General features: G+C 41.5%; 1 protein-coding gene across 5 annotated transcripts in view; it reads left to right on the forward strand.

Moving 5' to 3' along the window:
• Nucleotides 1-21,782, forward strand: part of LOC311507116 (BAR/IMD domain-containing adapter protein 2-like) — a 54,886-nt gene that overhangs the window by 17,899 nt on the left and 15,205 nt on the right. For all 5 annotated transcript variants that reach the window (XM_084571332.1, XM_084571330.1, XM_084571331.1 and 2 more), the window contains exons 3-6: nucleotides 1,392-1,478; nucleotides 12,804-12,865; nucleotides 14,252-14,323; nucleotides 16,620-16,757. In XM_084571332.1, the coding sequence (XP_084427458.1) occupies nucleotides 1,392-1,478; nucleotides 12,804-12,865; nucleotides 14,252-14,323; nucleotides 16,620-16,757 (359 nt within the window). The remainder of the gene's footprint in view (nucleotides 1-1,391; nucleotides 1,479-12,803; nucleotides 12,866-14,251; nucleotides 14,324-16,619; nucleotides 16,758-21,782) is intronic.

Here is a 21,782-nt window from a genome sequence, read left to right on the forward strand (position 1 = left end):
GCTCAAAAGTGGAAGGAAACACACAACGCTGAGTCAGCTGTAATTGGGATTAGCATTAGCATATATCTCAGTCTTGAGGCAGAGCTCAGAGGCTTCCAGCCTGGGAGACTTCCTCTTTCGCATAGTGGTTGCATCTGTCTGCTAGAATTAGCTGCCAGGTGAGAGGCACATTTACAACAATAGGCTGGCAAGGACAAGCTGTCTGCAGACACAAGGCCCATCTGTCACCGGGACTGCTGTTGAATTCACCCCCAAAAGCACTGGCCATTATTCACTGAAGATGGGTTGATTGGTGGAGGACTGTATGGCAGTCAGGCAGAAATCGCTGGAAACGGACACAGCCGTGTGAGACCTTTGTTAGCCAGAACAGCAGCAGCTGGAACAATAGGGGTGCATATTTGTCTCTGCAAAAAGAGAATATGGCTGCTGATTAGGAATGACCTCATTGATTGTTTTAGTGATTGCTGAAGATCTAGACCAAGAGTCAACCTTTGTGTGTGTACACAAGCGAGTGTACATGTGTCTACAAAGCTACAGACATATCTGTACTGTATCTTGCTTTAGCGACCCTTGAGTCTTTGTGCGGCAGTGAATAAGCAAGTAATAGGAACACCCACTTTAGGAACACACACTTGTGCAGTGTGAGCCGTAACAAACTCCAAAACCTAAAACCCGTGGACATTCGCTTTTGCTGAGGGACATCCTAGCAGATTGAATCCTCGTCTATGTTAGGTGTTCGATCCTTAATCCTACCTGTGTCACACTACCATTCATCCCTGCTGTGTCTGTTGTTGAGACATTTTGACAAAGAAGAATGAATGGGATGGAAGAGGGAGAAGGCCAGTTGTGGTTAACAGCGTGTGATTAACAGCATGACATTGCTATTTCCTTGGTGGGACCGCAGTGCTTTCTCAGGCCTAATATTGCACCTTTTTTGCTCCTTTTTTTCTTAAAACACAACGACAAATCTAAATACTCTACCACCCAGTTACATTGTATCTATATTCCAAACTGTTGTCAAAATTGACTCAGAAACCTTGAATGTAAATCCTATTCACTCACACATTATGATAAGCTACTTTACATTTTGTACTGGTTTGGCTTGCAGTCTGACGGATTATCTGTCAGAAAATAACTTCTTCTTTGCAATCATGCATGTACAAGATAAGTAGCAGCATCAGTGTTGTCTTATTTTATGATGGCAACATGCTGTGATTCACTATTTCAAAAGCATCGGAGAAACATCAGAGTAAGGAAGATTGTTTAAAAAGATGTCGCTGCCAAGAAAACTGTTGACTGTTTCTGCAAAGCTGAACTGTATGCCATATTTTTCCATCCTGTAACCTTTACTTAATAACGACACAATTCTTTTTTCTACTCTTTACTGCTAGGTGTGACATTTGCTGCCAAAGGCTACTTTGATGCTCTGGTTAGAATGGGTGAACTGGCCAGTGAAAGTCAAGGATCCAAAGACTTGGGTAAGTGACTAAAAAACAAATTTTCTTTCCTCTTTGTCGTTGTCCTGGCTGGCATTGGCCTTCAATAGGAGCATGACTTTTTTGTACACTTACACACACATCATCCAACATTAGCTTTCTGTGTAGCGGGTCATTCACCGAAAAATGTGGTCTGATACAGGAGGTATCTTTTGAATTGGAATTTTTACAAAATGTTTTGATCCTAAGGAAGTGTGTTGTGTTGTGTTTCCCTGGAGGAAATGCAGTACATTTTTTCAATTTATGGACCTACTTTCAATAATGAACGTCAGCAGAAAAGGCATGGTTAACTACAGTATTTTTAGTGCATAGGGAGTTGGAGACATGAATTTACAACCGTATAGGTGATGGTAACATGTTTTCATCCAAGTTAAAGATTAGATTTTAGAAAATGATTTTTATAGCGAGAGTCATGATGTGTGTACGCCATGTCTGTTAGGTGTGTCTGGACATGTGTGTGCTCTGGTTACAAACACAGAGGTCAATTGGAGAAGTGACACCTTTCCTCTGGTAGTGAATAGTTTCCTAGGTGATAAGTGCCTCTGTGTGTCTGTATTTGCTGTCCCCAGCTCATGGGAAATCAGCTGCTGTTTGAAAAGATTCCCTTTCCACTGATTGTGTTTTCGACTGCTTGATCTGCGTAGAAGTAGCTGCTGATTTGACGGGCCTTTGTTCCCAGTTTGGGTTTCCTCCAACCTAACCAAAAGGGACTGAGATGAAAGTGTTCTCAGGATGTTTTATTCAGCAAACGACCTCTGTGTCTATCTTTCTATCCCTTTCTCTCTTTATCCTTGTATCTTGAAGCTTCTGTGAGGTTTTCTATTGATTTGAGAGGGTACAGCATTACCTCCAACCCACTGAGTAGTAGGCTCTTAAACACCAAACACCCTCAGCTCAACAGGTTACGAAGAGAGTGATATATACACCAATCAGGCATAACATTATGACCACCTTCCTAATATTGTCAGTCAACAGAGAATGGACATGGGCCTTCTGAGGGTGTCCTGTGGTGTCTGGCTACAGAATGTTGTTAGTGCGAGGGCCTTTGGGACCTATGGATTGAGGGGAGGGGCCTCTGTGGATCATCCTACAGATACTTGATCAGTTTGGGATCTATCAGTTTGGGATCTAGTAATGGTAAATGGTAAATGGCCTTGCTTTTATATAGCGCTTTTCTACCTTTTTGGTACTCAAAGCGCTTTACAGTCACAGACACATCTACCCATTCACTCACACAAGCACACACACATTCACACACCAGTGCCACGCACTGGGAGCAACTGGGGGTTCAGTGTCTTGCTCAAGTGTCCTTGGGGATCGAACCGCTAACCCTCTGGTTCGTGGACAACCCGCTCTACCTACGGAGCCACAGCCGCCCCATATCTAGTGAATTTGGAGGCCAGGTCAACACCTTGTGCTGTTTTTCATGTTTTTTTGAGTTGTTCCTAAGCCATTTTGCGTATGTCTGTGTCAGGCTGCATCCTGCTGGGGATGGCTATGAGGTGGGGGTGCCTGGTCTGATCTAGGTGGGTGCTACATGTTTAAGTAACACCCACATGAATGCCAGATCCAAAAGTTTCCCAGCAGAACATTGTATTGTCACAAGATGGTCAATGTTATTTAAATCTAAGTCTAGTCTACTCTTGCACCAACCTACACTTTAACTCTAACAGTAAGGATTTAAACATTTTAAATTATACTTATGGTTAGATTTTCTTAAATGTCTTTTAAGCTTCTTTATGGACTGCTAGTGTTTGTTTGTTCTTGAGACAGGTGAAACTGCCAAATCTGGAAATCGTGCATATAGTATCATGTGTGGAAGTATATTGGCATTTTCGGTTGTTTTGTCAAAACTAAGCGTGAGGGAACTGAAAACTAATTTTACTGACAGAGCCCCTGCCTGAATGAACATCAGTAAAAGGGCCTGGATATTTGAAAAGACTTATTGACCTGGTCAAAAGATCTACTCAGTTTATATAGGTCTGTTTTTGCACATTTTTATTAGACTGTACCAAATAATGAATCTTTCAACAGAATGAAAATGGAAAAATGAATCTAGCTAAAAATATCACTTCCTGTTTTTCCACTGCCTGTGTCTACTACAGTGGACCAGCTACACCCAACACTTCTTTGCTTTGGTTCCCAAGGGATTGGTATTGGTTGGTTGGTGTTTTATTTTCCAGCTACTCTTTGAAGTCTGAGCTCCAGTCAAACTATTTGCAGGGGTAATACCAAACGTCTGAGGTAACAATAGACACTACTTCCGTGAGTTTTTACTGACATCGGCTGATCAGTCATATGATTGATGTGTTGGCATGCTGTCACTGAGTTGATTGGCCAAATTCTTCTTTAAAGATAAACATTTAGTTCAAGCTCGCGCAAGAATTCCTGCTCTTGTTGCACTACTTTCATGCCTGTTAATTCCACAGAGGCTCCGTAAGAGACGAGCTGCAAATGGTCCCACCTACACACCTAAGAGTCGCCAGCTGCTCTCCATCTCCTTCTTCCTCTCTCCTCCCTTTTTCCCTTCTTGTCTTTAACACACACATACACACACACACACTTGTAAATAATGAGATTACCTTGTGAAATAATTTCTGCTGGTACTGTTTTCATTATCAACATATCGACACATGCCATAGCCTGGCTTCAGTCCTAATTCATTTATTTGCAACACTGTATAAACCCACATGAATCCACCCTTGCGTGTGTTATATGTGCATGCGTGTGTTCATACCCTTTATACTCACACGGTTGTGTGGATTTCCTGTAGATGAACCGTGTGTCATTTGGATGTGTCTATATAGTATAAGTGCTCTTTTAATCCACTTGCATATTGTGTATATCTCTGCCTGAAGAGACAGACTCTCTCTTTCTCTCACCAGCCCCACTACTCCCACACACTCCCTCCCACATATCCTCCTCTGGTAAGGCTAATCATCGCCTGTCACTTTGCCTCCCACACACACATACACTTGAACACACACACACCTGCTCTCCCTCCCTCGTTCCTCTCTCGTTTTCTTCTCTTCCTCTGTTTCTGCCATCTTTTCTCTATCCTTTTATTCCTTTTGTTTAGATGGAGTGAGCACTTATTACCTCAGTGACATTTGTGGTTCCCAGCCCTTCAAGTAAAGTAGACAGTGTTTGTGTGGCCGGAGATTTTTATGGTGCTCCCAACCAGCAAGCTCTTCTCCATTGTTTATATTCATTTGAAGCAAGAGGCTTGTTATTAACAACCAGGCCTGTAGCCATGGCAATTTACATCCCTCTGAAATTCCCAGTGTTTTGATGTCCCCCTGTTTCCAAGAAACTTTTGATATTTGTTTAATGTTTGAATGAATCATTCTTTTCTTGTTTCTTTAAAAAGAACTCATATAGCCAAACCAAACTAAAATCAATGTTATATTATTATTATTAAATCAATTATATAAAACCACACATACTATTCTGGTCTCTATATTTATGGTATATTGTAGTGTATAACCCACAATTAAACTTGGCTGTTGTTTTAGTTTTCATCTCTGGACTTGTATTTTGGCCCAGCTGATGCTCAAATTGCATCAGGTCCATGCATCTCTCCCTGGAACCGCAAAAGACTTTTTTCTACATTTGCAGTAGTACTCCCTAAACCTGTAAACAGACTTTGAAGTGTAAAACGTCAGCCTCTTTCATGCGTATGAATTCCTGCGTTACAAAGTCAGCATTTTTACTTTTATTAACACATTCCCCATCAGTGATTTTGAGTTCCAAACTGCTTCGTCACACCACAAACGGTTTGTTTTCATGATTATCAGTTGAGCCCAACTCGCTAGTAACTTCAGTTTAGCATTAGCGGTGAGAACAGCTGATGTCCAGCTGGCCCAAAAGGGAATCATGACAGAAAATGAGTCAGATTTACATTGCATTTTACAAACGCAGAACACCAAGAGGATATATATGCTCAAAAAGGTGTTCTGTTCTGAATTTGATGCCAGCAGCATGATTTGAAAGGTTAGTGACAGGGGACGATAAAACTCAGGAAAAGTTCCAAAAAATGTGGTGGAAGTTCTCACAACTACGGTAATAAAACGAATTGATATCCCAGTGAGTCTTTCAAAACTTAAGATGGGACATTCAATACTACATATTTACGAGTTTATGCTTCCAAAAATGATGGATTAAAATGACCATGGAAGCGCATTTATAAGTTCTAGTATTTGAATTTATTTGACATTTATTTGTCTTGATACTATTTTCAATCAAATATGGAGTAATTATTAGAAAAATATTGCAGTTTTACTTTACATCTTAAACAACATCATCTCTTTTTCAAAACAGGCTTCTACTATCTTTGTTCTACTTGAATATGACAGAATAGTAATTTCCCATATGTGGGATTAATAAACGTGTCTTATGTCTTAGCAAAGAGATCAAATGAGCCATATATAAAAGAAATAGGATTCTGTGTATAGGCCTCTTTACAACTCAGCAAATTGTTCTTCTTGTTCGTGTCCTCAGGTAAAGAGTTCCCCTGTTGTCCCACTGTTTTTCTTTCTTCTTTTTTTTTTGTTTAGTAAGTTGTAAGGTTTAGTGTGAAAATGAGACCGTAAACTTCGTGCTAACCTAATTCAAGAACACATACAGGGCATATTAACGCTCTGCTGTGTTATAGTTTAATCTCCCCAGCCAGACAAAATCAAATATCCTTCTCCCCTTATCAGCTTCTGTAACCTTGCTAATTGCCACATTTTAATAACACATTGTGTATGATTCAGCACAGACACGTCTTTTGGGAAATTACATACATTAGGAAAAAAGGACACCATCCCCACCCCCAGAACACACACAATACACACACACATTCATATTCCTTCCGAAAAGTTATAACTGACATTTGTACTGTATGCGTATGACCACCCACAAAGAATACACTTACTGTACTCACAAAGCGCTCTCTCTCTCTCTCGCTCTCTCTCACTCTCTTTTGCTCTCTCTCCCTGTCTCTCCGTCTTTAGACTGCCCTACCTCTCTCCTCCCCAGCACCTGTCCCTGTTTAAATGAGAGCAGAAGCGCTCTTTTCTTAGCTCTGTGCCACCATCCCAGGGGTCCCTGCCTTCTCCTGCTCTATTTCTGAGGCACGCACTGCATGATGGGATGCCAGGGGCCCCTACAGTCTCCATCTACGCACATTCATGTTGCCCTTCATTTGTTCGTGGCAGCAGAAGAGGGCTAAACGTAAAAATGTGCACGATTGTGAAATTAACAAATAAACTTCACTGTGCTGGACAAGACAGAGCTGTATTGACAGTGATCCATATTACCATATCATAGCGTAGCATATAATACAGCTTGTCATTAGGCAGCTCGGACATGGGGTTACAACCATCACTAACTTGTGTTAGCAGCAGTTTACAAATCTAGCATTCCATGGAGACTAATCTGCTCTAAGTTCTCCTTCTGTGTTCAGTGTATAAAATACAGCCAATCCATTTAACCTCTCCGTTTCATAATATATTGAATGCTCACTGCTAGAAAGTCCACCTTGACCGTTTGAGCATTTGTACAGCCCACACAACTTAAATTATTATTATTTCACCCAAGCTGAATGGCAACTCTTAAGTATCGCAGAACAGCGTTGATAGTGTTTATCACTTGTTTTAGTATTAGTATTTTGTGTTGTTAAACTTCTTCCCGAATCTTTCACATGCACCTGCTGTATACATTTAAAACGCATGTATTTTACGGAATGAGATGAGAGTAGCGAAGTGTCTCGGCCTTTCAGCAGCAGCAGACACGACAGAAGGTTCTTCTCAGCTGCAGACAACTCCAGTTCATACTTGCCAGAGTCATTGATGCATTCTTTCTGCGTTGGTTATGCTGGCTGGCAACAATAAAACACAGCAGAGCTAATGTTACCGACTGCGTTGGAAGGAATTGTGATCGAACCGGTATGTCCACTTTCTGGGTGATTTGTTTATGTCAGTTTATGCAAATCTGTATTTTCTAGATGTTGTCTGTCGTGACACAGGCCGAGAAATGTTCCTAAGTAATGTCTTCAGTGGAAAAGAGCAACATCTAATAATTGACATTTGGAATCACACCGATCAGCCACAACATTAAAACCACTGGCAGGAGAAGTGATTATCATTGACCATCTTGTGACAATACAATGTTCTGCTGGGAAGCTTTTGGACCTGGCATTCATGTGGATGTTACTTAGACATGTAGCACCCACCTAGACCTGACCAGGCACCCCCACCCCATAGCAATGACACTCCTTGATGGCAGTAGCCATCCCCAGCAGGATGCAGCCTGACACAGGCAAAAAAAAAGAAACATTTTGGAACAACTCAAAAAAACCTGAAAAACAGCACAAGGTGTTGACCTGGCCTCCAAATTCACTAGATCCCAAACTGATCAAGTATCTGTGGGATGATCCACAGAGGCCTCCCCAAAGAGCTCTGCTGTTGATAAAACAGTGCTAAAATGTGATAGAGACAACAACCTCTTTTCTGTCACACTGATGTATTCTTCAGGGATTTTCCCCATCACTGTACTCATTCACTCCCCACCAGTTTCTCTCTCTGTTTACCGAATTTGCCCTAGAACAAATTTCGCTTGGCCTTCATGTTGAGCGTTCTTCTATTTTAACTTCAGATGTCGATTCCATTGAGACTTTGGATCAAACAGGACATAGGCAACAGGCTCTCACCCCACTCTTGTGCTTTTGTGCTGCATTAATCAAAGCAGGTCCCCTCACTTTCTCTCAGGGGAACTACTATTTTTCACAAGCCAGTGTTTAAGTCCTGGCTTATGGCTTTTTCAGCAAGTTTCCGGTATTAAACATTTATTTTACAATGAACACTCACACAATCAGAGGAAACACAGTGAAGCATATACACCAATCAGGCATAACGACCTCCTTCCTAATATTGTGTAGGTCTCCCTTGTGCCTCCAAAACAGTTGTGACTCATCAGTGCAACAGAATGTTGTTAGTGGGGGCCTTTGGGTCCTATGGGTTGAGGGGGAGGGGCCTCTGTGGATCATCCCACAGATACTTGATCAGTTTGGGATCTAGTGAATTTGGAGGCCAGGTCAACACCTTGTGCTGTTCTTTTGTTTTTTTGAGCTGTTCCTAAACCGTTTTTGTGTGTGTGTCTGTGTCGGGCTGCATCCTGCTGGGGATGGCTGCTGCCATCAAGGAGTGTCATTGCTATGGAGTGGGGGTGCCTGGTCTGGTTTAGGTGGGTGCTACATGTCGAAGTAACATCCACATGATGGTCCAAAACTTTCCCAGCAGAACACTGTATTGTCACAAGACGGTTAATGTTATTTACTTCTTCTGTCAATGGTCATAATGTTATGCCTGATCGGTGTATAACAAGTTTACATGTCATAACTGATATATGTCATATAGTTATTTTTATGCTGTGATTACCCATATCCTACATCATGGATCTCATAACCTTAGCAACATGATAAAGAAACCACCCCACTGAGGCTTATTGTTCTGTGCAGCAATTTCCTATAAAGAGCATGTATAGACAGTTATCAATCACCACTTGACCCTCTAGAAGTGTGATGGTATATTTATGTGCAGAAACCCTGCCCTCTTGCCTGTGTTGTCTGTCTTTCTTCTAATTTTGCTGTGTTGGAGACATTGAGGCAGAAGTTCTTTCCTCTCTGCTTTTTGTCTGTGTCAGGGATGTATAAAGAGTTGCAAGTCTGTGCGTCTGTTTGACGGAGGGCACACGCACACACACGCAAAAGCTGAGAGGCCTCACTGGACAGGATTAGTTTTGGCTGGGTTATGCAGAGGTGCAGTGTTTACTTGGCTTTTTATGTATTGAATACCACAGTTAAATTTATAGCCCACTTAAGTGAAGACTGAGGTATTCATGCTTTTTTTTTTCCTGTCAACAACTGCATTTTACTCTAATTAATGCATTTTGCTGTTTTTAAAATGTGTTGTTGAGGATGGGAGAAGAGCGGCTTATAAAGGTGCCAGGAATTTGGCTCACTGTTAACAGATGGTTTGAAAAAGCTACATACCTTCTTAGACCTTCTTAGATTTAATGTCAGGATTACTTGGAACTGCTCTCTGACCCACTTTTCTTTGCCAGTCATACATGTCTCATCTAAAGCTTTCATTGTGGCCTAAATGCAAGACTCCATTGCTGGACAAACTTATATTAGGCTAGTAGGTTGAACAGCTGTGATGGGTGAGCTTCCAGTTTTAGCAACATGTCATATATATCAGCGGTTTGCTCCAGTGAGAGCCTACATAAACGAACAAACTGGGAAAAGGAGTTCAAATTTAGTTCATAATCCAATTTACAGAACGAGCAAAGGTTGTGTTTATAATAGTAAGTTTCTTCCAAATGAACAGTGTTTAGACGTGTGTGTACTCACATGTGTACAGGAACGTACACACTCACACGGCCACCCATGGTCTCAGCTATTATCTGCGTCTCGCACATTATCCCGCTGCCCCCTTATACTTGCCCACTTGTTTGTTTCCCTTGTGACTTGGCATGCCAAGTAGACAGGTATTAACACAGCTGTTTGCTCGCACACACTGCACACACTGACACACTTATATGTACTGTACACAGACTCCCCAGGTGGGACGCACACCACTCTCCTCTCCAGGGAAGTGTATATGCTGATGTAATGATAGCTGATAGTACGGGGAGAGATCTTTTGAACAGTATTTTGTAACGCAACGTTTCGCAGGCGCTGCTCCTCATCTTGCAGATTCTCCCATGGCAACGACCCTAGCATTATCCTGCTTCCATGACAACCCTTAGTGAATCTGGTTTGACCTTCAGCAGTGATTCAGTGTCTCTCCATCCACCTCCATTCTCTCTCTCCATCTCTGTCTCTCTTGTTCCCTCTGTTCAGCACTGAAACAAGCCAATTTTTTAATTTTTTATCATTTTTTTTTTCAGCTCCATTGCCCACTTTCTGTTATTCTGCTTTTTCTCCACCTCTGTGGGCGTGTCATGGTTGCTGTTACACAAGCAGTCAGTGCATCCACACAAGCTGATGTCATACTGAAGGGGACGGTTTGTTCGCCGTCATACATCCTGTGACCATGCTTCCTTCTCTGACTCAGTTGTTTAAGCTAACAAGCATGTGGCTGCTTGTTGCGGAGCTGCAGGTGCAGATCAACCTGAGCTCAGCACCCAACAAAGAGACTATTGTTTTCTCCCAGCTGGGGACCCAGACAACGTTTAAGTGGACTGGGAAATATTGATACAATAATTACAAGTCTTTAACATTTATTTACTGTTGTGCGCTTGTGTAGTAGTAGTAGCAGTAGTAGCAGTAGTAGTACTGTACACAAGCATGTGTGAGAGGGTGCATGTTTCTCTGAGTGTGAGTTTGCCACGAAGACGATCAACCTGTCATGTCACTTTTATCTGGTATGCGTGCATCCTTGTCGGGCTGGCAGTTCGAACGGCAAGCTTCACATGCTCTGTCATGTCTGCCAAATATTTTCTCTACAACACAATAACATTGCAAGTTTTCCTCATTATGCCTTTATTGATTCTCGAGTCCTCTGATGTTAACCGTCCCTGAAGGTTCCCATCTAATTTCCAGTTGCTGTTGTGTGATGTGATATTGAAGTTGCCATGGTAACCATCTGCATCTCCAAAGTGTAATTTATTTCTTTATTTTCCTCATTCTTTGGTCTCGCACACTGTACACTAATGAAACTGCAGATGATAAGATAAGAACTCATACAGATGAATTCAATTCTTTACCTTTCTGGCTTCTTGGAAACCCCCCTGTCCTAATGCCAGCGTTCGTGTCATGCGTGAGTCTGTGTTCTCGTGTCTGCAGTATGATGATGGCCGCTCATTAGTTAATTGATCCAGCTAGTTGAAGCTGCCGACAGAATGGCATTGTTTATAAGCTGGAAGGGCCGTGATCAGGGCTGAGTATCTGTAAGCTGCTTAGTAAGCCTGCTGGGAACCGACAGTATGCTTTGCCCTCTTATGAGGCACAAAATCAGCAGGCAGGTTGCAGCACGGACAAAAGACCCGGGCGTCTTGGGCATAAGGAGATGAGCCCATCAGGACTTGTAGGGGCAGTGATTATATTGAATTTAGCAAGTAATGAAGGCAAGCTAGATAAGGTTGACTTTGCTGCACAAGCAAGTGTGTGTTCTTATTCTTATTCTTATTCTTATTCTTATTCAAGGAGTTGTATTCTGCTTTGTCACGGTTGCTTCAGTTTCGTCTGTTTGCTGTGTTATCTGATCAAGACCACTCCAAAGCCCGCTGGTGAAGAACGCAAGAATTCACTCACAAAGCGTTGACTTAGAAGTACTCTTGTAGGTCAGCTTTCAGAAGGGAGTCTGAAATGAAGGGGGAAAGACTTTTCATAAGTGCATGCAGTGTTTCTTTTTTTAAATGATTGCAGTGTTCATGTCTGCAGTAACATAGTCATGGATACTATTTTACAGTCATTTTACCTTTCAGGCTTCACCTTTGTTTTTACTTCTGCATTTTATTTGCAAAAATAGTATAGTGACAACAGCTGTCACACCATTTGCATCAGGGGCACTTATTGAACAATTCATATCTACTCCCTAAAGTCTACGAACACACTCTACTATGTAATATCTGTGACAGAGCTAAAGGGGCTTTGGACCCTCTGGTCGGTGAAATGTGTGTGTCTCATTATTCTGTACATACTGTCTTTCCACCAGGTCTCTCTTTGTATATGTGTCCTTTGCTCAATGTAGCTCTTTGTGTTCCTTTTCTTGACAATGCACTGCATATTCAGAAGAGGCAGCTTGTAGGTATATGAAAATTGAACATTCAGCTGCATGACTCCTTATCTTTCTCTTTTGGTTACTTGCTTTTTTTTTCTTTCCTTTACCCTTTTAGTGTTTGTTTGTTTTCCTAGAAACCATGTTTCCTGATTTTAAGATTAATCAAGGAAAGAAAGGCAATAGTTTGATCTCCACAAGACATCAGTATTTACATGCTTGAGGAACCCGAATTTAATTTTAAGCCTTTGGTTTCCAGTAGCTTTATTAATTTTTTAATTTATTTCTCTTTTCATTTTTCTTTTTTTTTTCTACTTGATCTTTCATCAAAAACAAACTTTCATCATGTTCTTCATTGTCCCAGTTGCAAGCCACTTGTCCCGTATGCTTGTGTGTCTTGTGTTACCGCATGAGCTTTGCACGCCACAGTTTCTCTCTCTTGCTTTTCTTGTTTCTTCCTTCAGTTTCCGCAGTTTTCTGCTTGAGATGTAGCGTATTGTTCATTTGTTTTCTTCGTGTCTCCCCGTTTCTCTTTGTACAGGGGATGTGCTGTTCCAGATGGCAGAGGTCCACAGACAGATCCAAGTGCAGCTCGAGGAGATGGTTAGTATTATAAGCTCAAAGCATTTTCGCTTTGTGGCTAGTGCTACTGCAGTGTATTGAAAAATAAAAGAAGTGATAACAAGTTATTGCAACAATAAAACATTTTAGTTTTGCTGCGTGACTCTGCTTTTCTTGACACAAACTTGTCCCTGAGCCCTTGACTGCATGGAATGATAACAATTAAATAAACATGAACTCATATTGGATGAACAGACATGAGCCTACATAAATCCCAATTATACAACAGTATGGCATTCTGGGTAGTTTTTTCTTTGCTGGGTTATCCACAGTCAGTATTAATTTGTGCTGTGCAGGTCACATGGGTGCAATTGACCACCCAACTTCACTTGGGCACTCAGTCCAACCCTTAAAGAATAACATATTTTGACAAGTCCTACTTGATTCATTGAGCCCCCATGTAACTGTTAGAGTACCACTATACGGGCCATGGACCACAGTGCCATGCATCTCATAGGGAAAAAATGTCAACTAGGAGAATGTACTATGTTGCTCAGGTCAAGATGTAATATTTCCATTGATCCGGTCCATTCCTGCACTTGTAACATCAATGAATCACCGTCATTTAAACAGAATAGAATAGTAACCAAGCAGCTAAAGAAATGTCATTCAGTCTGAAAGATTTATTTGATTGAATAAAATATCTTCTTATTTTCTTAACCAAGAGGAAAATGTAAAATACTGACACTCCTTGATGGCACCAGCCATCCCCAGCAGGATATAGCCAGCCACACCTGAGAAGGCTGAATAAAGGGCGTAGGAGGATCAATTTTCAGCTGCAGAAGCTCACTATGTCTGACCTGTCACCTTTTTGTTTTCTCTTGAATGAAATAGACCCTTATTTTTGTAATTCTGTCATGTGTTGACTCTGTCAAGGTGTTGACCTGGCCTCCAAATTCACTAGATCCCAAACTGATCAAGTATCTGTGGGATGATCCACAGAAGCCCCTCCCTCAACCCATAGGACCCAAAAGCCCCCACTAACAACATTCTGTTGCCAGACACCACAGGTCACCCTCAGAAGGCCCATGACCATTTTCTAATTAGTGGCACAAAGGAGACCTACACAGTATTAGGAGGGTGGTCATAACTTTATGCCTGATAGGTGTATTTAACATACATATTTCATTCACTGTATATCTAGTGAAAATATATATACTGAAAATAATATTAAACTAAATATTATGCTGGGTAGTAGTGAATCAGCAACATCGGCAGTGCTCTGCAAGCTAAGAGTCTTCACAGGTCAGGATTTTGTTAGTAACATATTCATTAGTAAATTTATGGGAAAAGGAAGACTTGTAATTTATTATTAAACGTGGGAGACTTTTCCACATGTTTTCATTGTTTTTGTATTTTTTTCCACAGTTGAAATCCTTTCACAATGAGCTGCTCTCTGAGCTCGAGAAGAAGGTGGAGCTGGACGCCCGTTACTTGACTGTGAGTATTTGTATCTGTCGCTCAGTCTCCCAAATCCAGAGCATCAGCTCGTAAGTGCGCTCCATATTTTAGCTCAATGTATCAGTTAAGGCTTCATTTGAACAGAGTGATAATAGAGAATAAGCTGTTAGAGGACATGTTTGTGAAATGAGATGTTTTGAAATAACATTTCATGTCTACTCAGCCATCAAGGATAGACTTGATTTTAATAAACCCCTCCTGGAGTGAGACTGTGTGTGTTAGCGCTTTGGAGCTGGTCTACATGCGATATCTTTAGAATGAGTGGGCTGCAGCCTGAGTGTAGAGCAGTACTGCTGTGCGTTGTTTTGGGGGATGGGATAATGTTCCATTATTGTATTATATTGTTGGAAGGGCCACATTATGAGCTGCTTCAGTCACAGCGGCTTGCTCACACACGCTTTATATAATTTTGCTTTTAATGTCTAATAGAAAAATAATTGTTGTGATTAAACAAGGTGGTCTAACAGTGAAATTAAATGTTGCCCTATTGAGCACAAATAATAATTTAAAAAAAAAAAAAAAACATGGGCATTTAGATCTCGAAGTTATTGTGGTCTCCGTACATGTCACTCAAATGTATTTTTTTTGTGTAGAAGAATATGAAAAATATCAGACACGATCATTCCTTTCACATTACTTCACATGAATAATATTTTTCTATCTTGTCATACCCCAAAGCTTTTAACATCCATTACTAACAGATCTGCTGCAGTGATGATAGCAATTGCTTCAGACTTGTGAATTAATCATCTAAAAGTTCAGCTCAAAAAAAGGAACACATGCTGGTTTTTTTACAGTCGGAAATGTCCCCAGTGGTGCATATCTCTCTTTTCCTCCCTCCCTACAAATGAAGAGCAGTATTTCTGGCATAGCAGCCTTTAGAGACAAGGGTCCCATTCTCCAAGTGCACCAAAGGTCAGCTGGTAGCTGCCCGCCTTGTGCTTGTGATTAAAACGGGAGAGGAGCTGCACAGCTACTGCCCCATCTTTCTAATCAGATTTAAGCACACCAAGTATCTCATCTTTTCTGTAGTGGTAGCCAATGACTGAGATTTGTGGGTAAAGGCAAACAGTGAAGTGGATTCTAGACTAATTACCTTATTTTCCTCATTATTTGCCTCATTGTTTGCCCCCTTATTTGCGTATATGCCTGATGTAACCCTACACTACGAGCTGATTCTTCACAATAGTCATTTGTGTCCTTCCTAATCATTAGACGAAGACAACGCTGGTGAACACTGAAAATATTGAAATGTAAAATTCCTGCCATTCTTTAAGGTTGCTGTCGGGCAAGTTGTGTTGTTTAGACCTTTCCAGGCCAGCTCAAACCTACAGAATTAATACTGCCTTTCTCTGCAATGAAATCCACACACAGCATGTGTCATACTCTAGCCTCCCAGTGACAACAGCTGCTTCGTTTCTGCTCCTTTTCAGAAATACCTACAGGATGCCTACCTACTGCCTATTCTCAGTGTCTTACAGTATGCAAATGTGGGTGTTGAACCCTCATACACAAGCTCTCTTCCTCCAATTTTGCCTTGCACAGAAACTGCATGAGCTTTGTCACACCAGACATGGTTGCTATAGCAACAGAGCTCATAGAGCTGGGAAACAAAGTTGTTTTTCTCAATAAATAAATAATCAAGCAAATTAATTAATCAAATAAATGAATCCTTTCAGTAAAATTATGAGGTCATTCATTTATCTTTTTCTAAAAGACTATTTATCTTTCTAGCTTCATGTTTGTTTATCTGTTGCTCAGGCCGTCACTGATTTCTCATCGTGTCACTATGCTGTGAAAGTAAAATGTTTCAAGAAACAATCACAGCTTTGTTGTTGTCACATCAAACCTAGAGGACAAATAGAAAGCAGGCATGAAGCTTGTAAAAGGACAATTTAGTTGTTTCTTTAATTAAAAAAAATAAATGCTTTTAGATTTTGAGCTTTTTTTTTTTGAAAACGCCAACAAAATCACTCCCTGCACGCTGCCTCAATTTACAGTAACAGTAAATAATAAAAAATAAAGTGGACATTTTCCCATGTAATGCATACCTGAAGCATATTTCAACTCTCTGCAAAGTGATAGAAGCGGCACATGAGTTGAATCCAGTAGTATATGAGCTTGTAATTCTTCTAAAAACATTTGGGAAAGGCTTGCCATTACTGCTGCTTACTTGCCTCTTTTACATCTCACTGTTTTTCATACAGGCTTTTGAATGTGTGGTCTTCTTAAGAGGTCTAATGTTGTATTTGTGTGCTGCTTCTTGCCCATGTAGGCTGCCCTAAAGAAATACCAGGTGGAGCACAAGAGCAAAGGAGAGAGTCTGGAGAAGTGCCAGGCTGAACTAAAGAAGCTGCGCAGGAAGAGCCAGGGCAGCAAGAACCCCTCCAAGTATGGCGAGAAGGAGATGCAGGTGGGCCTCTTGCTGGGTTTTTGCACAAGTAAATTATGAGCTTAGTTCTCACTTAGACAACAGTTAAAGAGCCGGATTTACAATTAGGTCTGTGTACAGTATGTTTGGGTAGTTTAGTTTAGCTGTTTACCAAAACATACTGAAGTTACAATTAGTCAATGAAACTGAGCCTAAAGTGCAGAGTCTCTGTTTTAATTGAGTGTATTCACATCCAAATTGGAGGAAGGGCGTAGGTATAACCTGATCATAAATAAAATGTGTCAAGAATCCTTTGTAGACAATGACTGCCTCAAGTCTGAACCCCATGGAGATCACCAGAAAAAATGCTTTCCTCTTTTGCGATGCTTTACTGCAGCAGTCTTAAGTTGTGAACCGTGTTCAAGTGGTTTGAGCCATTACAGAGTATTCCACCTTTTTTTTTTTCTTTTTTTTTTACCTTGAAAAACATCACTCTGGACAGTGAAGTGCAGTTCAATCAATTTTGCTTCATGCAGCCGAATCTGAGCAGAATTAATATATCTCCAGTAAAGTCAACATTAGTGCCATAGAAATCACACTGCCTTCATTGTGTTTTACAGATGATGTTGTATAGGAAAGGGTAGTGCAATCTTCCACCACTGTTGTCTTCATTGGACCTTCAGGCCTTTTTATGTGGCAGAGCTCTCACTTGGAAATATCTCCAGACCCATTATTTGCCCACTTGTTAAAGAAATACTAAAGGAATGTCTTACTGTATGTCCATGAACTGGCTGTTGAGACAATTGTCCAGTGCACTAGCCCCTGAAAATAGTTGGAATTCTTACATCTTTCATCACTTTAAGCCCTTATTCATTATGTAAGTGTAATTTTAATATGTTTTCGCACGCAGCTAAAATCACACACACAAAGTGTCAGTGTTTTCCCATATATGGACCTAACACACTCTCAAGTCATGCTGTTTCAATGGTGCGCTTGGTTTTAGCAGAGTTTGCGTGGACGTGGTGATTGGATTTGAGTCTTGGTGAAATGACTTTATTCTTCATAAAGTAAAGCGAACGCTCAGCCTGGATGGGGGTGGAGGCAGTGGCAACGAGCTGCCCTGAGTGGGAAGAAAAGAAATGCTGCAGGTCTGATTATGAATCGTGTGAACTTAACAATCTCCATTAGATTTACACAGACAACAGACGCACAGTTGTACACGCGCATAAGAAACGCATAGGAAAGACGCCTTAATCAACTGCACTAATTGGTGCGCTGAATGTATGCGCTCTCATTGCGAACAGCATGATTCTGCACATATCTGTGATCAGGATTTGAACAGGATCAGTAAATGAGTACACCATAAAGTAGGTGACCAGCTATCCAAAGTGGGCTAGATAAGATGGCAAATGTCTGAGGATGATAGTTAGAAATAAGCTCATAGCTGAAGGATGTGCAACTATGTTATTTACCATGGGCGGGTCGCCCGTCCGTGAAAACATTAGGCATCAGGCATAAGACTGCAAACACTTCAGACACAAGTGTTGGTGTCACACTGAGGACTGGTTCACAAAGGAAACAAAGCAGTGTTTGCATTAACATTCATGTGATTATTTCCATGGCAAAGCAGTCTGACAGAGCCCTTTAGGTGAAATGAATGTTGATGAGTTGGAATGAATCTTCTCCGTTAGACATGACTTAATTAGTTGTCTTTCACATTTAGTTTTCCGTTACTCATCCACTTACACTGTTCAGCAGAAGTAGTGAAATCCAGCCTCACTACATTTGCACAAAGAAATGCGTGTCTATGTCTAAAGCCCTTATTGTAGGACTCCCACTGTTATGTTGTTTGTGTGTTGCTTATTTGTTTAGTCGTGCAGCCAGTGCTACTCTCAAACTGAGAAAAATGACACAGCATAAAATGTCAAGAGTGTGACTGCTGTTCCTTCACGCGGATTTCACTGGGAACTGGAAGTCTGACTGCCTTGGAGGAATGGAGGAAAAAATGTCAAACTAACAGGTCAAGGCTTGCAGGGTAATTACTGAGCTGCTGTTGGTCTTGCTCTGCAGTGGTGCTACCAGTGACAGAATAAGATTGATGGATGGGTTTGAAACATGATTCTACCAACACTTGATGAACTTTTTTCCAGAGTTCACTGGGTATGAAAATGTTGTTGGTGATTCAAGAAGAAAGGTTACCTCCTCTGTCAACTCAGTTTACATGCTATCACATGCACACACATGTGGCCTTTCCTGTCTGTGATGGTGAGGCAGTGCTGGATTGATCTGACTGCTGTGTCACATAGAGTTTGTTCCACCGTGTTTGGATGAAGAGCTGCTGTATAAAGTGTCATCAAAAAAGCATCAAAGCTGGCAGTGTGTCTAGCAGTCCAGTTTTCCACAGAGCATAGCTTGGAATGGGAGGGGTGCTTGAAGGATTACACCAGTAAATCTCTGTTAACAATGGCAAGTTTCTACATGTACCTCACTGTCTAAGACTGCTGTGTTGCTAGGGCTCCAGTTGCACTACTCGATAATAGATACTGGAATGCAAAGCAGTATTATTAGTAGTAGTAGTAGTTAAGTAGCTAGTTTATGTTTGAAAACTACTGACACAGAGCGGCACAGTGGCATGGTCGTTATTCCATCTGGGGCCTTTCTGTGTGGAGTTTGCATGTTCTCCCTGTGTCTCCGTGGGTTCTCCCCGGGTGCTCCAGCTTCCTCCCACCATCCAAAGACATGTTCATTAGGTTAATTGGTGATTCTAAATTGACCGTAGGTGTGCATGTGAGTGTGAATGGTTGTCTGTCTCGTTGTGTTAGCCCTGTGATAGACTGGAGACCTGTCCAGGGTGTACCCCGCCTCTTCCCTGATGACAGCTGGGCTAGGATCCAGCCCCCCCGTGACCCTTCACAGGACATGCGGTTACAGAAGATGAATGAATGAATGAATGAACTACTGACACTTTAGCTTCTGAACCTCATGCGTAGTGATGCTAATGTAGTTGTTCTCACAGACTGTATATAAATATGGACAACGCATCCCCACTCCCTTGCATGGGCCAAACTGACGCTATTTTCCTGGTGACACGGGCAGCACCATCTTGCAAGTTTGGAGCCAGAGTCTGCCCAGTTCAGTCCGAGCATTGAGCCACTTATCGATGACCCGCACACACTTCCACCAGACTCGTTTGCATTTTCGTTTATTTAATACTACCCTCTGCTCTACCTCCACTAGTTACAAAGAAATGTTGTGTTATACAATGTACTTATTTCTTTTTTTTTCTTTTTCCAACTGTTAAGGTCATACGGGACCGCTTTACAAAGTGGTTAGCATGGCAACTGGTAGTCATCTTGATGTCGCATCCTCTTTCTATAGCGTCAAATAACTAACTAAACAAAAAAATGAGCACTTGAACATGCATCAGTATTATATTAACTACACAAAATGACAGAAACCATCCAAAATTTATTTGACGTGTACTTTAGTGTTTTCATTTGGCCCAAGTCCCACCCATTTACATGGAGGGGGTGGAACTTATCACCTGTACTGCAGCCGGCCACCAGGGAGAGCTCTACTTGCTTTGGCTTCACTTTCGGGGAGCTGTTCCATCATCCACTCTTTATACAGTCTATGGTTGTCCTCAGCAAATATAAAATATCTTTTTTTGTTATCCTGGCTCAGGAGTAAACCTGATCATGCAGGTCTTGGTAGTCTTTTTTGGTGGGGAAATCACTGACATTGATTGCGTAGGAGCACAGTGTTTTATAGAACTTGAAGGATTAGGTCTTATCATACAGCGGCATGAAAGATGTGGCTATAGCACCAACTCGAAGTGTCACATATTCACCAAAATCTTTTGGGTTCAGCGTTTGTCATGATACCATAAGTCTTTGCCAGTAATTTATGTAACACTGTGTCTTGCTGGGATTCAAAGTACTTAGGAGAACAGATGGACTCATTAAGTGACAGCACTAGACCCAGCTTCTAGCAGGGCAAAACAACACTTTATTTTGTGCATATGACAGTAGCAGCATTGCCCCACACTCTTCCAGAGTTTGTAATCCTGATCAATTGGGCCCATCTGTATGGAGGAAAGAGCTCATCAGACTCCGAACTCATAATGTACTGTCAGTTAGCAGGGAAAAGAAAAATCAATCTCCCCTTCTCATTTTCAGCCTGCTCTCTTTCTCTGATCATATCAGAGCTGTGGGCGTGCGAGAGAAAAGTCAACTCGTTTGTGCCTGAGTCCCGCAGGGAAAACGGCACGCATGGAAGGGCATAACCTTGCAATCCCACAAGAACGGTACTTCCCAGTGTCAACCATCCACCTAGGAAGGGTTTGATGGTAGGCTGCAGATATCAAGTCTGATGACGTATTTCAGACAAAAGGAGACAGCAGCAAAAGTACAAATAAAAGTTTCTAAGGCAAGCTCAGCATTTCCTCCTCTGTCACTGCATTTGTGTCGTTTTAACAGAGATAACTTTTCTTTTTTATCTCCTCTCTCCATTGAAAAGTAAAGTGTGTCTCAGCACAGTCTGGCAGCGGACAGATACGGCGACCACATTTCATTGATCACCGTCTGTATTGCTCTCTCCCTCCTCTCTTTCACACATTTTCCTGATGTCTCGCCCACGTCTGTCTGTCTTTTTGTCTTCTCTAACCTCCCTGTTCCCTCCTGCCTTCACACACTTTCACCATGCAATGTCAAGGCGTGCTAAAATGCTAATTAGTTCATTATGCATTTCATTGGCGGGGAGACCAAGGTGTCATGAAAAGTAGTTTCATCTAGATAAGCTCCTCTGCACTGCACAGGCTGGTAATAAGCGTCCAGACAGAGAGAGTTCTGGAAGAGGGATTAATGCAAGGAGATGTTTGATAAGCTCAGGGTTTTTCAACTTCGTGAAATGATATTAAAAGTGATTCCAGCCTGGAAATGTGGGTGACGCAGACAGAAGACACGCATCAAAAAGCACACTGGTTGTTCTCTAAGTGTAGGTGCTTCCTGCTGGACCATGGAGGAAAACAAACAACACAGTTCTTGAATTTAAAGAACAGAACCGAGT

The sequence above is a fragment of the Chelon labrosus genome (genome assembly GCF_963514085.1).
Source record: "Chelon labrosus genome assembly, chromosome: 21".
In the NCBI taxonomy this organism is placed as follows: domain Eukaryota; kingdom Metazoa; phylum Chordata; class Actinopteri; order Mugiliformes; family Mugilidae; genus Chelon; species Chelon labrosus.